The following is a 16,688-nucleotide window of genomic DNA, read 5'->3' on the forward strand; positions in this document are numbered from 1 at the left end:
AAACTTTGTTTTGATACATCGAGTCCATTTCGGATTTCATGGCCTGAAGCCATTTATCGGAGTCTGGGCCCATCATAGCTTCTGTATAGGTCGTAGGTTCGTCATTTTCTATTAACAATAGATGACGATGTTCTGTCACGTGAAAACCATATCTCATAGGCTCACGATGTGTTCTTTCAGACCTACGAACTATAGGTGCCACTGAAGTAGACTCTACAACTCTTTGTAGATCTAATTGAGGTTCCTCATGAACTGGAACATCCTCTTGTGGCACAATAACTTCTTCGAGGTTTACCTTACTCCCACTGGTTCCTTTAGTAAGAAACTCTTTCTCTAAAAAGACACCATTTCGAGCAACAAACACTTTGTTCTCTGATGGATTGTAAAAGTAATATCCTTTCGTTTCTTTAGGATATCCCACAAAGAAGCATTTATCAGATTTGGGTCCAAGCTTATCAGAAAGTAAACGTTTTACATAAGCTTCGCAACCCCAAATCTTTAGAAAAGACATACTAGGAACTTTTCCCGTCCACATCTCATATGGTGTCTTCTCTACAGCTTTTGATGGACTTCTATTTAGTGTAAATGCAGCTATCTCGAGTGCATATCCCCAGAAAGATAATGGAAGATCTGAATGACTCATCATTGATCGAACCATGTCTAACAAAATTCGATTTCTCCTCTCAGAGACACCATTCCACTGTGGTGTTCCAGGAGGAGAGAGCTGTGAAACAATTCCACACTCTTTGAGATGGTCATTGAACTCTTGGCTTAAATATTCTCCTCCTCGATCAGATCGAAGAGCCTTGATATTCTTGCCAAGTTGATTCTGTACTTCATTATGAAATTCCTTGAACTTTTCAAAGGAGTTGGATTTATGTTTCATCAAGTAAACATATCCATATCTACTGAAATCATCAATAAATGTAATGAAGTACTGATAACCTCCTCTGGCTGTAGAACTTAGTGGTCCACACACATCAGTATGTATAAGGGCCAACAATTCTTTTGTCCTCTCACTTTGATTAGTGAAAGGAGCTTTTGTCATTTTTCCAACTAAACAAGATTCACATGTATCAAATGATTCAAAATCAAATGAATTTAATAGTCCATCGCTATGAAGCTTGTGAATTCGTTTCTCGTTTATGTGGCCCAATCGACAATGCCATAGGTAGGTTGGATTCAAATCATTAGATTTAAACCTTTTTGTATTTATATTATAAATTGGCACATCAAGATTTAGAACATATATCCCATCCACAATATGGGCGCTACCATAAAATAATCCATTAAGATAAAACGAACAACTATTGTTCTTTATATCAAAACAGAAACCTTCCTTGTCCAAACAAGAAACAGAAATAATATTCCTGCGTATAGCAGGTACACAGTAGCAATTACTCAGTTCTAAAATCATGCCAGAAGGTAAAGCTACATCATATGTTCCTACGGCTAATGCAGCAACTCTTGCTCCATTCCCAACATGTAGCTTCACTTCACCTTTTGTAAGTGTTCTACTTCGTTTTAGTCCCTGCACATTCATACAAATGTGAGTACCACAACTGGTATCCAATACCCATGAAGTAGAACTAGTAGTAACATTTACTTCTATAACATAAATACCTGAATCGGAAGTCTCACTTCCCTTTTTCTTCAGATCCTCCAAATATTTCTTGCAATTCCTCTTCCAATGTCCATTCTCCCCACAATGGAAGCATACAGCATCAGCAGTCGGACCCGGTTTGGTCTTGGATTTGAGTTTGGGCTTAATGCCCTTGCCCTTACCCTTGACCTTACCTGGCTTCTTAAAGCCTTTCCCCTTTTGAACCATGAGAACATTAGGGGTAGGGTCCTTCTTGATATTCTGCTCAGCAGTTTTGAGCATCCCATGCAGTTCAGTCAAAGACTTGTTCAGATTATGCATGTTATAGTTCATAACAAACGTGTCATAATCTTGAGGCAATGACTAAAGAATAATGTCAGTAGCCAACCCTTGGCTAATGGGAGAGCCCAGTCGCTCCAAGTTTTCAATATAACCTATCATCTTTATGACATGTGGGCTAACTGAGCTCCCACTTACTAGCTTGCACTCAATTAAGGTCTTTACCGTTTGGTACCTTTCAGTGCGTGCCTGCTCCTGAAACAAATTTTTCAGGTTCATGATCATATCATAGGCATCCACGTTCTCAAACTGCTTCTGAAGGTCTGAGTTCATGGTAGCTAACATTAGACATGATGCATCCAATGCATCATCTTTATGCTTCTGATAAGCATTCCTTTCAGCATGGGGAGCGTTGGAAGGAGGTGCCTTCTGAGGGATTGGTTTCTCCAGGACATAATCCTTTTTCTCCTGCTTGAGAACAATTCTCAAGCTTCTATACCAGTCCAAGAAGTTTGAACCATTCAATTTGTCCTTCTCAAGGACAGATCGCAGTGAAAAGTGTGATGCAGAGCTATTTGCCATTATCTACAACAAATATGCAAAGTGAATTGTTCATTAATATTACTTATAATAAACTCCCACTATACTTTTATAATATATGTCCCAATAAGTATAGTGGACCAAGACCCATATTTTACCAAGACTCGAGTAAACTTTGGCTTACCGCTCAAGACTAAGTTATTTAGGTAGACAACCCTTTGTCAATTGTATCGAATACAACTCTTGGTTGTTAGGGTTGATATCTCATATCATATCCTCAAACACTATGCCTCAAGGCCCAAAACCGTTTTGATAGCCTCGTTAAGTAAACCAATCTTGACATATGGATAACCATTATCCACCCTATTTTACTCAAATAGTTAAAGACACCCTGCTTTGGCAGGCCCATCTTTTGACGATTCAAGTCTTAATAGGTATATGACTGAAAAGGCATCATATTATTACTTAATTTTATGAGGGACTCTTTATAATTATGTAGCGGTGAATGTATGCATGTTTTGAACATCAACAAAGCATCACTTATAATAACAAAGATATATCAATCATACGGGAACGACTAATTCCATGCAGGGGTCAAGGGGGCTGCGCCCCCTTGCGGGGTCGAGGGGTCAAGGGGCAGAGCCCCTTGCGGTGGTCTCGCTGACCGGTCAGCAAGCGGGGTTCGAAGGGGCAGCGCCCCTCGCGGGGGCTCGGGGGCAGCGCCCCCGAAACCTAGACAGAATTCACAATTCTGTTTTCCGAGGAGAGTCCCGAAAACATAAATAGAAGTCTCAATTCTGTGTTCTCGGGAGGCTATCCGTCGCTGCCACCTCCTGCGCCCTCACCGTATGCAACTGGCCGAACGCCCCGAGTCGTCGACGCGCCGGAAGACTAGACGCGCTGCCGTCTCCGCCTCGGGCAGCAGACCCAGACGTGCCGCCGTCTCCACCCGTCGTCTCCGGCTCGGGCAACAGGCCCAGACGCGCCGCCGTCTCCGCCCGCCGTCCCTGCCTCGGGCAACAGCCCAGGCGCGACGCCGCCTCCGCCTCGGGCAACGGGCCCAAGCAAGACGCCGGCCTCGACACGAGCGGAACAGGATCGACCCATACCTGCTTCGTTCTTTCTCAATTGATCATATCAATTCATATTAAACATTCATCTAACCCTAATTTAGACTTACTTCAGGCATACATCATATGTATCAACAATTAGGGTTTCCAATTCAACTTCAATATATCACAAGTAGCTCTGATACCACTGTAGGATTCATCAATAGTAATAACGCAGCGGAATATAGAACCCTAGACAGGATCCATGCGTATATTGAAATCGAAAAGGAATTTCGATACGTACCTTTTGCAGATCAAAGATAAATCAACAATTAGTTGTGTCTGGATAAGCGCCCCAAGTGTTGCGCCTCTACCGGTATCCATACACACGAACATAATTCTCCAACGATCCACGTGCTAGCGAAAGATCTTGAAGTTGCTTTTCTTGAACGCCTTTTGATTTTCGATACTCTGTCGAAAAAAAAACCTAGATAGACAACGATTCTCTATCTATTTATACAGCCTCATTATCTAGCGGAATTAAAAGAAGTGGGCCGGGCTATTTGGGCCCGCCAAACCGTCCACCTTCAATCGTACGTTTAATCGTTATCTCATAACGCGCACGACCGCATAGATAATTTAAATAGGAGAATAAATTAAAATCTACTTCTTAAGTAGATCAAGGCGCACAGAAAATATTAAGTCCATTCGCTATTGTGTGCGACCCTGTAGGTTCACTAAACATTAGCAGTGTGCCCAAAACTCTTTTGGCCCACAAGTCATAAGCGGTCTCTAGCAAGACATTATGACTACCTAAGTATAGTGAAGATCGGTTTTCCGACACAACCTAATCCACAACTAATATTAGAGTATCAACCTTGATTGATTCTTAGGGCATACCACTAACAGTGATGTCGTGCCGTGTATACCATAAATGGTTGAAAGTAAGCCAAAAGGGTTGACCAGCTGGACTACGCCCCAACGTGAAGTAACACGCTTAGCATTTATCGAATCTTCATCTGTTTGGCCAATGAGAACTTTATCGTCTTGACTCGACTTGCTAAATCCGGTAGCATAAGATAAGGTCTTGTTGATGCGTGTTTCAGATAATGCTTTTCTCTCGTGTCATAGAATCTCAATGGAGTCCATGCAGCTCCCTTCGAGATTCGTCTTCCTCTTCCTCTTCCTCTTCTTCGCTTCCCTTTTCTGGGTTATCCTTATCCCTGTCAAGCCATGGCTCAAGTTAGAGTTGCTACAGCACCAGTGTGTTCACCTCCAGCTCCACCTGAAGGTGTTCCTCCAGTACCTGCAGTTCTACCTACAGATCCACTTGAAGGTCCTCTCTCTCTCTCTCTCTCTCTCTCTCTCTCTCTCTCTCTCTCTCTCTCTCTCTCTCTCTCTCTCTCTCTTAATTGCTCATGCATACATGAGGTTAAAGTGGGTCTAATCACTATTGAGGTCTATCCTGTAGACCTCAAATTTGGATCAGTAAGATTCACTTCTTTGCGAGTAAACACCAAGCACTAGACGTTCCCAAAATGTGTACTATCACATCGGGTTCTTATCACTTTGCACTTCACAGAGCTTGCTTTAATAACTTCGAGCCACACATAAGATTTGAGTTTTGGGGGTTAAATTACATCTAAATAGTTCTAATGTATCTAATTAAGTGATTGAAAACAAGGAATTCTTATTGTTATCAACCTTTGTTATGATTGGATTTTAAAGAATTTGAGATAATTTCGTCCTCTGATGTCCTCCTCGTCACATTCTTTGGTATGAGACCTAGAATCATTCTGCATTATTTGGTATCAAAGCCAAAAACCTTGGTTATAATGTATGGAAATTTTCTATCAAAGGGCTCAAGAGTCCTGTCACGACATGACGATGGATGAGTCAAAGCCCTTATCAAATAACCTGTAACAAGGAAACAAATCGATAAAGTGGCTAGGAGCTGCATCAATTTTATTGATAGTTAAAAGATTCAAGAATTTCCTGGTATCCTAATATCATAACTGTTCAAATCATGTGCATGACATCTATCTCAACAATGCCCTGTAATTGGTGAAGAAGACTAACTTTTAGCCTCTCCGCGTAATTTTCTTCAATTTATTGGAATTTATTTGTACATCAACCCCAAGATTGGAATAGTTGGTCGGGGGCGTTAGAGGATTGGGTAGCCGGATCTCCACACTCATATGTGAATTATAAATAAATAAAAAATTGATTTTGTTCATGTATAACATCATATGAAACTTACGAGCTAGTGTAGCTAATAGGAAAATTTATGGCAAGCTAATAGAGAAAAAAATCAAGATGAATTCTTCACCAAGTTATTTCTTCTTATTTACTTTTTTTATTGAAAAATGAACGGATGAAAATAGAAAATAGAGAAGGTAAAGTATATGACTTCGGTTGTATTTTCCTCCAATCCTAATAGAAGGAAATTTCCTCCTTCATCCCTATAATTGGTGAATTCATGTAAAATCTCATATACCAAGATCAGTGTGGATATAATTCTTAACAAAAAAAAAAAATCCTCTCCACTACACCACCGTAGCTCAGCCGCTGCTGCGGCTAGCGGCCCTGCATTCGATGAAACTTGAAGGCAGTGAGGCTAGGCAATGGAGTTGGTGGTGCTGAGTTGCAGAGAGAGAGAGGGGGAGGGAGGTTTGACAATAAAAACATTTTTCATTGGCTAATTATTTAAACGGATACGAGCGATCATTTTTTAAAAAATATTTTTTAATTATTCATTTTTCGTGAAACAAATGGAGCCTTAGAGAGAAAGGGTGATCTAATGATGATGGATAATGCCAGGGTTCTTTGGACGCGCAATTCCTATAATAAACTCACCTCGGGCCGTGGGGTGATTGATGTGTGATGACCAATTAAATATCATGTTGGAGGAAATCACGGCCCCTTTGCCTTAGTATTATTAAACTCCATTTGCCTTCATGAAATTCATGCAGAAATCGTAGGAATAATCTTGCTTTGCGATTGTTTAACTAATTACACAGTACGAGCTTTGAACCGTGTATTCCAACAATGGAACCTGACTGCGCCGCCGAACAAGTGGAACATCAGCGGAGAACCATGCAGCGGCGTCGCCCTCTCCGAGACCCGCATTGACAGCATGGGCTACCGGCCAGGCATCAAATGCGACGGTTCCACCTGTTGAATAACTCAACTGTGAGTACCAACAGACTCTCCCGTACCAAATTCAGTAAATTTAGTAACGCTACGAAGGAGGATGCACGTAGACCTATTAAAATGGGTCTTAAATCCATATATAACCCATTGGGTCACTTCAATTTGAAAAACATAAAGTAAATGTGTCTTAAAACTCAAAAGTAAGTATATATATATATATATATCCTTTTCTTTTATTTCTCCTTTTCTTTTTCTCTTTTCTTTTCTTCTTTTTTTTCGTTTTTCTTTTCTTTTCTTTTCCTTTTTCCTTCATTTTCAGCCGGTGGTCGGTGACCGGCCACAATTGAGAAACCAGCTCATTGGAGGCTGGTGAAGCTCGAGCTCGCCCGAGGCCTTGCCGGTCTTAGGCGACACTCGAGCCTCACCAATCTAGCAAGCCATGAGCTCACTGACCTTAGACGAGACTCGAGCCTCCCCGATTGGTCGAGCCTCGAGCTCGCCGGCCTTAGACGAGACTCGAGCCTCCCCGATCGGTCGAGCATCGAGCTCGCCGGCCTTAGACGAGACTCGAGCCTCCCCGATCGGTCGAGCCTCGAGCTCGCCGCTTTGGGCGAGCTCGAGCTTGCCAATTTGGTGAGGCCGAGGCCTTGCCGGCTTTGGGCGAGCTCGAGCTCGCCAACCTCTGGCAAGACTCGAGCTCGCCGGGCTCGGGCGAGCTCGACCTCCCAGATCTGGTGAGGTGGAGCTGTCACGCCCCGAACTCCTTTCAAGCTCTCGACATCCCACATTACTCGAGTCGATTCAATGCGACATCCCAGGAATACGTCGCCGACCCAATGTTCCCATTAGAGTTGATTCGCGGCGGAAACAATTATCAAATCCCAGACAATAAAATTGGAGACTACCAGGAATAACTAGATCGCAGAACCGCCAACATATATATATACATTACACTTCCAAAGATTGACAATATCCATTATAATTTACAAGCACACCAAACCAGTAACTATTACCTTCCAAAATACAAAAAGGATCAGCATCCTAGATCAGCATTATCCAAAAATGGGGCACTCTCAAACTATTGCCTCGCTCCCAGAACTAGTCCCTACGCCCTCTCGGAGGCGTCCACGCTGACTCACTGTCCTCGGCATCACCACCTGAATCCTCCTCAGTTGTCTGTTCACCCGACGACTCCGAGTCGGCCTCAATATGTTCATGGCTCAGGCGGGGGCTCTGAAATGGTTTGGTTGATACAACCATGAGACACTTCTCAATAAGTTGCAACCTAAACCCTACCTAGGCTACCATGTAATTCCAGACATGTCCAAACACACAACCAATCAATCCACACAAACAACAATCCACAATCACACATACCTGGACTCTCAGCACATGCAACCTGCACATTAGTCCTCAATCACAACAAACAATTCTCACGCACATGCCACGACATGCGAACTTTCCACATATCAATTCACACATCAATCACACCACATTTCCAATCCACTCATCGAACCCACATTTGCTCAAACACTTTCCCGCCCTGCGTCAACACGCCTCGGTCCACTCGATCGCTTTCCCGGCCCACGTCAACATGCCTCGGCCCACTCGATCGCGCCCCGAGCATCACACGCCTTGGTCCGATCCCACATTCACACTTCCTCAGCCCGCGCCAAATGCGACAGGCCTACGTGATCGCGACCTGAGTTTTAGAACGTCTCGGCCCGATCCCATTCTCACCCGAGCTGATCATGCCCCGGGCCAATCTCATTTCCCATTTCCTCGATCCTCAGCTTGCGCCAAATGCAACAGGCCTACGTGATCGCGACTCGAGCTTATAATGCCTCGGCCCGATCCCAATCTCAAGCTCACACACATTCGCATTAAATTCCGTGCACACAATTGCACCCAATACATCACAACCACACAGTCATATCACAAAACACACGATCAACACACAAACTGGCATTTTTCCACACCCAAACATTATCAAATCAGTTCAGGCCCTTCACGGCATTTTCACAAAATCTCGAGCCGGACCTAACGGTACCAACCACACAACAAACAACACCCCACAACACATAACACAACCCATCACAGCCATCAATCACCCTTTTTCGCCCTCAAAATCACCATATTTCACTCCCGGCTCTTCACGACGCTTTCATGAAATTCCGAACCGGACCTAACAGTACAAACCATATGCCCATCGGCACATCACAGCACATAGAACCGTACAGCACAGCCATCAATCTGCCATTTTCACACTTAAAATCACAATATTTCATTCCCGGCTCTTCACGGCACTTTCATAAAATTCCGAGCTGGACCTAACGGTACCATCCACGTACCCAACAGCACACCACAGCACCTCGAACAGCCATTCACAGCCAACGCTCGGTCTCTAAAATTCCTCCAAAATTTCTCGAATTCAATCCTACGGCCCGTTATCTCGTTCAGCCCCTAATTTCTATCAAACCGCGTCTAAACGGGCCCAAATTTACCTGATAAACTAGGCGAGGTTTAGATTGAACTTACCGAGCTCTAAACTAACACGGTTAGAGCGAAAGTGGCGGCAAAAACCAAGATCTAACGGCGGCTTGCGGCGGCGGTGAAGATCAGCGACGATCGGGAGGAACAGCGGGCGACGGTGGCTTGGGCGGCGGTCGGTGGGACTCACGGCCAAGAGAGGGAGATAGAGAGGGAGAGAGAGAGTCACGGTGGGGTGAGGGTGGCGTGAGGCTCGGCGGACGGGCGGTGCGGCGGCGCGGCACGGCGGCGATTCGAATGGCGGCGCGGCGGCGACACGGCGGGAGGGGGAGCTCACGGTGGAAGGGGAAGAGAAGAGAGAGAGAGAGAGGGAGCCGTGGGGGAGGGGAAATGAGTGAGGAGAGAGAGAGAAATTTGACATAAATAGTCAAATTTTGACCAACTTGGCAAATTACCAAAATGCCCCTCTCTAATCTTTTCATCCGACAGTCCAGATTCGATCTTATCTTGAGATCGACGACCCAGATCGAATCTTATCCAAAATATCCAAGGGCAATCTTATAATTTCTCAAAAAGTCCAAGGGCAAAATTGTTTTTTCTAAATTTGACGGCAAAATGACCAAAATACCCTTTGCCCATAAAACTAACCCTTTATTAATTTCCAATGGTAAAATGGTCACTTTCTCCGTTTCTTGCCGAAATCGAACTTTTCTGAAAATTCCGAAGAAATCCCGAGTTGCACGTTCCAACTACAACGTCGTCCAAAGTCCCTACCGTGACTTTCCTAATTTTCTGATGCCCGATTTGGTCTCTAATCAATAATCGAATTATATATATAACGTAATTTGAGCGTTTCTCAAACTAACGGGTGGCTTTTGGGGAATTTCGTCTATACGACCCGTGATTGATACTAAATCAAGTCATGTGCAATTTATTCATACCGTAACGACTTCGGTTGTCAATAAAATCACGAGGATCAATCACTAGTTCCGATGAGTACGATTGTTCGGAATAAGTTCGGGATCGTTCGTCAATTCATTTCGAGGTCAAACGGAATCACCCGTGATCCACGTGTATGATAATGATGAATCGGCCCATCACTATCCTAAGATCGGCCTACACTGGCTTAAAATGTCACCTCGATGATTTTATGGTCAAAATTCAGTTCACGATCGAATTCCTCTAGTCGTACGAATTTAAATCCCTAATTAGCCTTTCCCTATAGGTTAATATCCAGGAATGATCAGTTCCGGGCGAGAACTAGCTACAAGTATATTAATAAAATAATTCATTTCATAAAATCCCAAATGAGCGAAATTTCGGAATGTCACAGGAGCCTCGCCCAAGGATGGCTTGGCTCGGCTTGCTAGAATTGGGCGAGGTCGAGCCTCGCCTAAGGCCGACGAGTTCTAGCGTTGCCGGCCTCCAATAAGCTCATTCGTCGCTCGAGGCCGATCATTGACCGGTGGCCGAAATTGAAGGAAAAAAAAAATAAAAAAATAATTTAAAATTTGATTTTTTTCAAAAGAAAAAATAAAAATTTATAGAAATTGTCCACTAGATTTGTATTGAATGGAAATGTTTTAGTAATATAATTTTTTAAAAATTTCATAAGAAACAAGTTTTTCAATATGGAAGTGTTTTAGCAATATGAGTCGGGTCGGGTATGGTTCGGATCGGGTATGAGTCGAGAAATTTACATTACAAATAAACTGATTAATGGATCAATTTGGATCTTACCATTTATGACCCGACCCAACCCATCCGTTTGACAGATCTAGATGCATGTAAATGCAAGTCCACATGAATTTATTTTGATCGTTTTCTATAAACTGTTTCATCAGTCTCGATTTGTCGCAAAATCCTGAAACGCTAACACGGTGTAATTTCGCAGGAGGATCTATCGGCTGAATGTCACGGGTCCAATTCCAGAGGAGCTATGGAGTCTGAGTTACCTCACGTATATGTTTGCCTAATTTGTTACCAATCTCACGGTCTTTTTAAAGCTCAGCATCCTGTCCTCGATTACCAATTTAAGGCTCCATTCATTTTACGGAAAATGAATGATTTAAAAAATATTTTTCTAAAAATGATTGCTTGTATCGCGTACAAAAATAAATGAAGGAAAATTTTTCATCATTTATGAAAATATTTAGACATAAATTGTTGTTGATAATGAAAATATTTTTCATTGATTAATTATTTCAAGTAATACAAGCGATCAATTTTAGATCCATTTTTCACGAAACAAACGGATCCCGAAGTCCGAAAGAAGTGAAGAATGAAAGACAAGGAAGAAAAATGAAACAAAAGATAAAAGGAAAAAAAATATTATTTCGCTCTCTAATTTGGAAAATGAGGTGAGGGAAATTTTTGGGCCCACTTTTAAATTACAGCTTAAAAGCCTTAATTACGACGAGGTATGATAGGGGATTGGTCCCTCGTAATGATCATAGAAAATGTCGAGCCAAGATATTATTAAGACTAATTTTTTTATCAACCCAATCAATCTTAGTCATATGAATTTGGAACAATAAAACAAATTGTTAATTCAATAAAATGCCAGGGGTGAGCATGGTTCCATGGTAGAACCTAGAACCTGAGAACCGGACCAGTGGAAACATGTTCGGTTCCAAGTTCCAAGATATGCACCGTAGATTCTATGTTCCAAAAATTAGAGAACTTGTTTTGACAGGTAGATTTTAAATTTTAGATAGATGGAACCTTGAACAAGTTTATGTATTTTTCTTGGTCATGTCTTCGCACAATGCTGCTTATAGCGTCCGATAATGAGTGTATAATTTGGAACAACTAGTCTGAAAGTCCATTTTATGACTAAGACTTTTATTTTGTTAATATTTCATATTTTTCGCATGTCTAAATATAAAATGTGATCAATGGATTATATCAACGAGTGTGGTCATAAAATGTAATGATTCACTACAATCATTCAATCAATAATACATGTAGAACCTGATAGACCCTAGAATCTGTGATAAGATAGGTTCCATATTTCAGGGTATACACGATAGGTTCTAAATTCCAAAAAATGAGGAACTTATATCAACGGGTAAGTTTCGTGATGCAAGTAGAACCTGTACGAAACCTAAAATCGCCTGTACGAAACCTGGAATCGCTCACCCCTATAACGCCTTAAACCGAAATTGGTCACCTTCATAGTTGAAAACAAGAATGCGGAAGAGAGAAAATAGGGAATTTTCAATATATTTTGATATATTATAATGAATATTATATCAGTTTATTTATAGATTTTATGAGATGACAATCTAAATAAATCAAACCACATATGCATAATCAAAAGAGATATAGAAAATCAAAGGAAATATCCTAAATATCCATAAAAGATTTCTAAATATCTCTAACATCCTCTCAAACTCATAGTGACTAAGTCACTTGAGTTTGAATCAATGTCGAACAGTGCCACGAAAACTTTTTCTCCAACGATGTTGCATGGCATTGGGCTTGGTGGATCCGCGACAGGGCAGCAACATCTAGCTCATATGAAGGCAGCGAGTCTGAGTCTGGTGGTGGTGTCGGCTTCTCGAAATGATGCGCGAAAGGTCGAGAATCAGAGGGGAAACAGCAAGCGGCCGATACGACTAACTTGCAAAATAGTAACTAAGCGGCGTGGTCTATACGACTGGCATGTAACATCAAATGGCCTATACGACTGGCTTGAAAAATAGTTACTGGGATGCAGCCTGTGCGGCTGGCATCAAAAGAAAGCCACCTCCATGAAAAAGGCTTGACGGGCGACGCAGTCAGTGCGATTAGTGTCGAAACACGGCTATTATGCTAAGGACTCGATCAAGTGCTTCCTCATATGAGATTTGTGGGCACCAAGTGAACACTGTCGAGTGGCGGTGATGGGGATGGATTTATGTCACGCCCCGAACCCCCGTCGAGCCCGCGACATCCCGTCTCCGATCGAACAGTTGCGACGTCCCAGGTTATCGTCGACCTCAACTAAACATCAGAGATTTAATCGCGCAAACGGAAACCATAAAACACCCGGACAAACTTAAACTGGGGAGAATTGGGAGAATATACATTTCCATTTCTTGTTCAACTTATTCCACCATATATACAATAAAACAAATCTCTGACTACCAGTGCACACTTTACTGAAACTACCAAAATCAAAAAGGAGTCGATGACCTGACGTTCAACCTCAAAAACGGTTCTCATCCAAGGCAAGCTTTCCCACTTCTACAAACACGGTCGTCGTGTGTCTTATCCAGGTCATCCCATCACCCATCGGAAACTCAGCTACCTCATACTCCGTATGCACTGGTACTCCAAAACGTACTGGTGGCGGTGGTGGAGGGTTCATCGCTCAGGTCGGGGTTTTGAAAATTGTTGATTTATACAACCATGAGATTATATCTCGGCAAGTACACCCCTAAACCCAACCTAGGCTATCACGTACCTCCAGACAATTACGCAATCACACACATCAACGTACATCAAGTAATCACAAAGCATACACATCAATTAATATGGTCAGGCTCAATCATGCGCACACCCGCACTCAATCACAATTACATCAAATGCAAACACGCGCACGTACCATTCTCATCCCACTATTCCTTCCATCCTCATTCCTCTTTCATATTCCTCGCCAGTGACCCGCGTTGAAGTACACGCCTCAGGCACACTACGATCATTCACCACATCCGGCCCGCGTACCCGTTCACGCCTCAGGCCCCAATCGCGACCTGAGCATCACACGCCCCAGGCCCGATCCCAACTCAGCCCGCGCCAAATGCGACAGGCCTACATGATTGGAACCCGAGCTTATGATGCCTCGGTCTAATCCTGGTCTCACCCGAGCTGATCGTGCCTCGGACCGATTCTCATACTTACTTTTTCAAGCCTCAGCCTGTGCCAAATGCAACAGACCTACGTGATCGCTGCCCGAGTTTACGATACCCGGCTTGATCTCATTCTTGTACTATCACACCTTCGCATACTTTCCCACAATCACTTGTCACACCACAACTTCTCCTTACTCATGCACATACTCGATATGCATTTACCACACGCAACTGGTCCATCACAAGTTATCCGTGCACGCATCGAGTCACACGCAAACAGAGCTCACTCAACAATTCACATGGCCAATATCAACAATTAATTCGATCTGGCCCACGCGTGCACCAAACAGACATATGTCTACTATATAAACACACAAATAAGCACTCAATTAAATCAACCCCATCCAGAATAATTCAAACATGCCTAAAACACGTAAATTGTCAATTTTCTCCAACCAAATGGCGTCGGATTAATTCCGATCCTTCACGACACTTTCTCGCCATTAAATAATGGTTCTAAAAATCCAACTTGCGTCCCGAACAAATCATCACAGCCCCGTAAACAGTAATTCGCAGCTTGTGAACAGTAACTCGCAGCTTGTGAACAGTCAATCACAGCTTGTAATTCACCTCAAATTGTCCTCCAAAAATTCCAAAATTAATCCTCAAGGCCCGCCACAACATTCCAATCATAAACCCCAATATTTCGCACCCGCATATTGCCAATTTCACCCCAAATCAAATTATCCGTCGATACCCAATATCCTAAATCGGGATTAGAGTGTGACTTACCAAGTTCTAGACTTAATCGGCTAGAGCGGGAAGCGGCGGCACTCTACGGCGACGGCGTACGGCTCACGACAGCGTCCGGCTTGAGCGGCGGCGGTCCGGCGGCGGCGTGGGTCTTGCACGGCCGTGGGTGGTTCACGGTGAGAGAGAGAGGAAAAGAGAGAGATGGTGAGGTTTGAGGATGGTGGTGGCTTGAGGACGGCGTGGATGGCGGCTTGAGGGCAGTCCGGCGTGCGGCGGCGAGGCGGTGGCGCCGGCGTGGGGAAGAAACGGCCAAGGAAAGCTCACGGCAAGGAGGGGGAAGGGTTCACGGCAAAAAGGGGGCTGATCGTGAAGAAGAAGAGGAGAGAATGGGGAGAAAGACAACATTCTTGACTCAAATAGTGTCCAATTGACCAAGGTGGAAAAGACCAAAATGCCCTTGTCTCAATTTTAATCCGACGGTCCCTATTCGATCTTATCTTGATCCAACGGCCGAGATCGATTCTTGCACAAAAATATCCAAGGGCATACTTGTAATTTCCCAAAAAATCCAAGGGTAAAATTGCCCAATCAAAATTTTAGGGTAAAATTACCAAAATGCCCTTTACCCTTAAAGCTTGCCCTTTAATAAATCCTAGGGGTATTTTGGTCACTTCCTCCGTTTCTTGTTCAAATCGAATTTTTCCGAAGGATTTAAGCGCACCAAAAATTCGCACGTGTCATGGGCAACGTCGTCCTAACGTTCCGTCGTGACTTTCTAATTTTCCGGTGTCCAATTTGGGCAAAGTTTCAATAATTAAATTTTATTAAATGCAACTTGAGCGTTTCTCGAGCTAACGGGCGGCTTGCTGGGGAAATTCGCAAAAAATCGACTCATGATTGATACTGAATCGAGTCACGTGCAAGTCCGTTCGGTGCGTGACGACCTCGGTTGTCATTAAAATCGCGAAGATCAATCACTTGATCCGAGGGGTACGATCGTTCGGTATAATTTCAGAATCATTCGTCAAGTCGTTTTGTGGTCCAACGGAATCACCCGCGATCCACTACTAGGACAGTGGCGAACTGATCCCTAACTATCCTTGGATCGGCCAACAATGGCTCAAAATATCACTTCCGCGATTTAATGGTCGAAATCCATTCACGATCGAATTTCCTTTAGTCGCGCGAATTTAATTCCCCTATTAGCCTTTCCCTAATGGTTAGCATTCCTAGGAATGATCAGTTCCGGGCGAGAACTTACTGCGTGCACATCTCATAAAACTCAATTATTCAATAAATTCCAATTGGTGGAATTTCGGAATGTCACAATTTATTTGGATGTGCATCGGAGTTCATGGGTGCACCGGGTGCATAGGTGAGTGCACTTCGGTTTTCAACAAAAACGAGGCTTTGATACCAAGTTGAAAATAAGAATGCGGAAGAGAGAAAATAAGGAATTTTCAATATATTTTGATATATTATAACGAAGATTACATCAGCCTATTTATAACCTTTATAAGATGACAATCTAAGGAAATCAAACCAAATATGCATAATCAAAAGAAATATAGAAAATCAGAGAAAATATCCTAAATATTCCTAAAAGATTTCTAAATATCTTTGGTATTCATATCTCAATAGCCAGGATAATTTTACGGTGCTTGTTATATCATTTTAAAATGTAAAAAATAACATAAAAAATCGTAGTTTTTGTAAACAGGGATAGTTTGAGAAATAAGACTTCCATAATTATAGCCTATTTTGTTGAGGTTCTCCATGGGAGTTATAGTTGTGAAAAAGGTCATGCAGCTTTTGTAAGGTATTTGTTAAGCTCCTCACAATCGCAGCCGGTGGCATCCTAAAAGCTGTAGCAATCTAAGTAATATCCGATTCTCAAGGTGTCGCAGTTTTAAAACTTAAATTACTAGACACAAATAGTACATTGAGTAAAAATGTGCGATATGATGCTTCATTCGGCGGAAG

The 16,688-nt window shown here is 42.8% G+C and overlaps 1 protein-coding gene across 3 annotated transcripts in view; it reads left to right on the top strand.

Moving 5' to 3' along the window:
• LOC115661893 (probable LRR receptor-like serine/threonine-protein kinase At1g56140) overlaps nucleotides 1–16,688 on the top strand; it is a 124,785-nt gene that overhangs the window by 54,879 nt on the left and 53,218 nt on the right. Inside the window, exon 1 of one of the 3 annotated variants that reach the window (XM_056304047.1) lies at nucleotides 11,015–11,080. The exons of the other annotated variants lie outside the window; for them this stretch is intronic. Within the exon in view, the coding sequence (XP_056160022.1) occupies nucleotides 11,079–11,080 (2 nt within the window). The 5' untranslated portion in view covers nucleotides 11,015–11,078. Of the gene's footprint in view, nucleotides 1–11,014; nucleotides 11,081–16,688 lie in introns of those variants that run through there. 3 annotated transcript variants of the gene reach the window in all.

This window comes from Syzygium oleosum, unplaced genomic scaffold (assembly GCF_021117445.2).
Source record: "Syzygium oleosum isolate NSW1041296 unplaced genomic scaffold, Sole_v2.1 Sole_v2.30, whole genome shotgun sequence".
NCBI classification, from domain to species: domain Eukaryota; kingdom Viridiplantae; phylum Streptophyta; class Magnoliopsida; order Myrtales; family Myrtaceae; genus Syzygium; species Syzygium oleosum.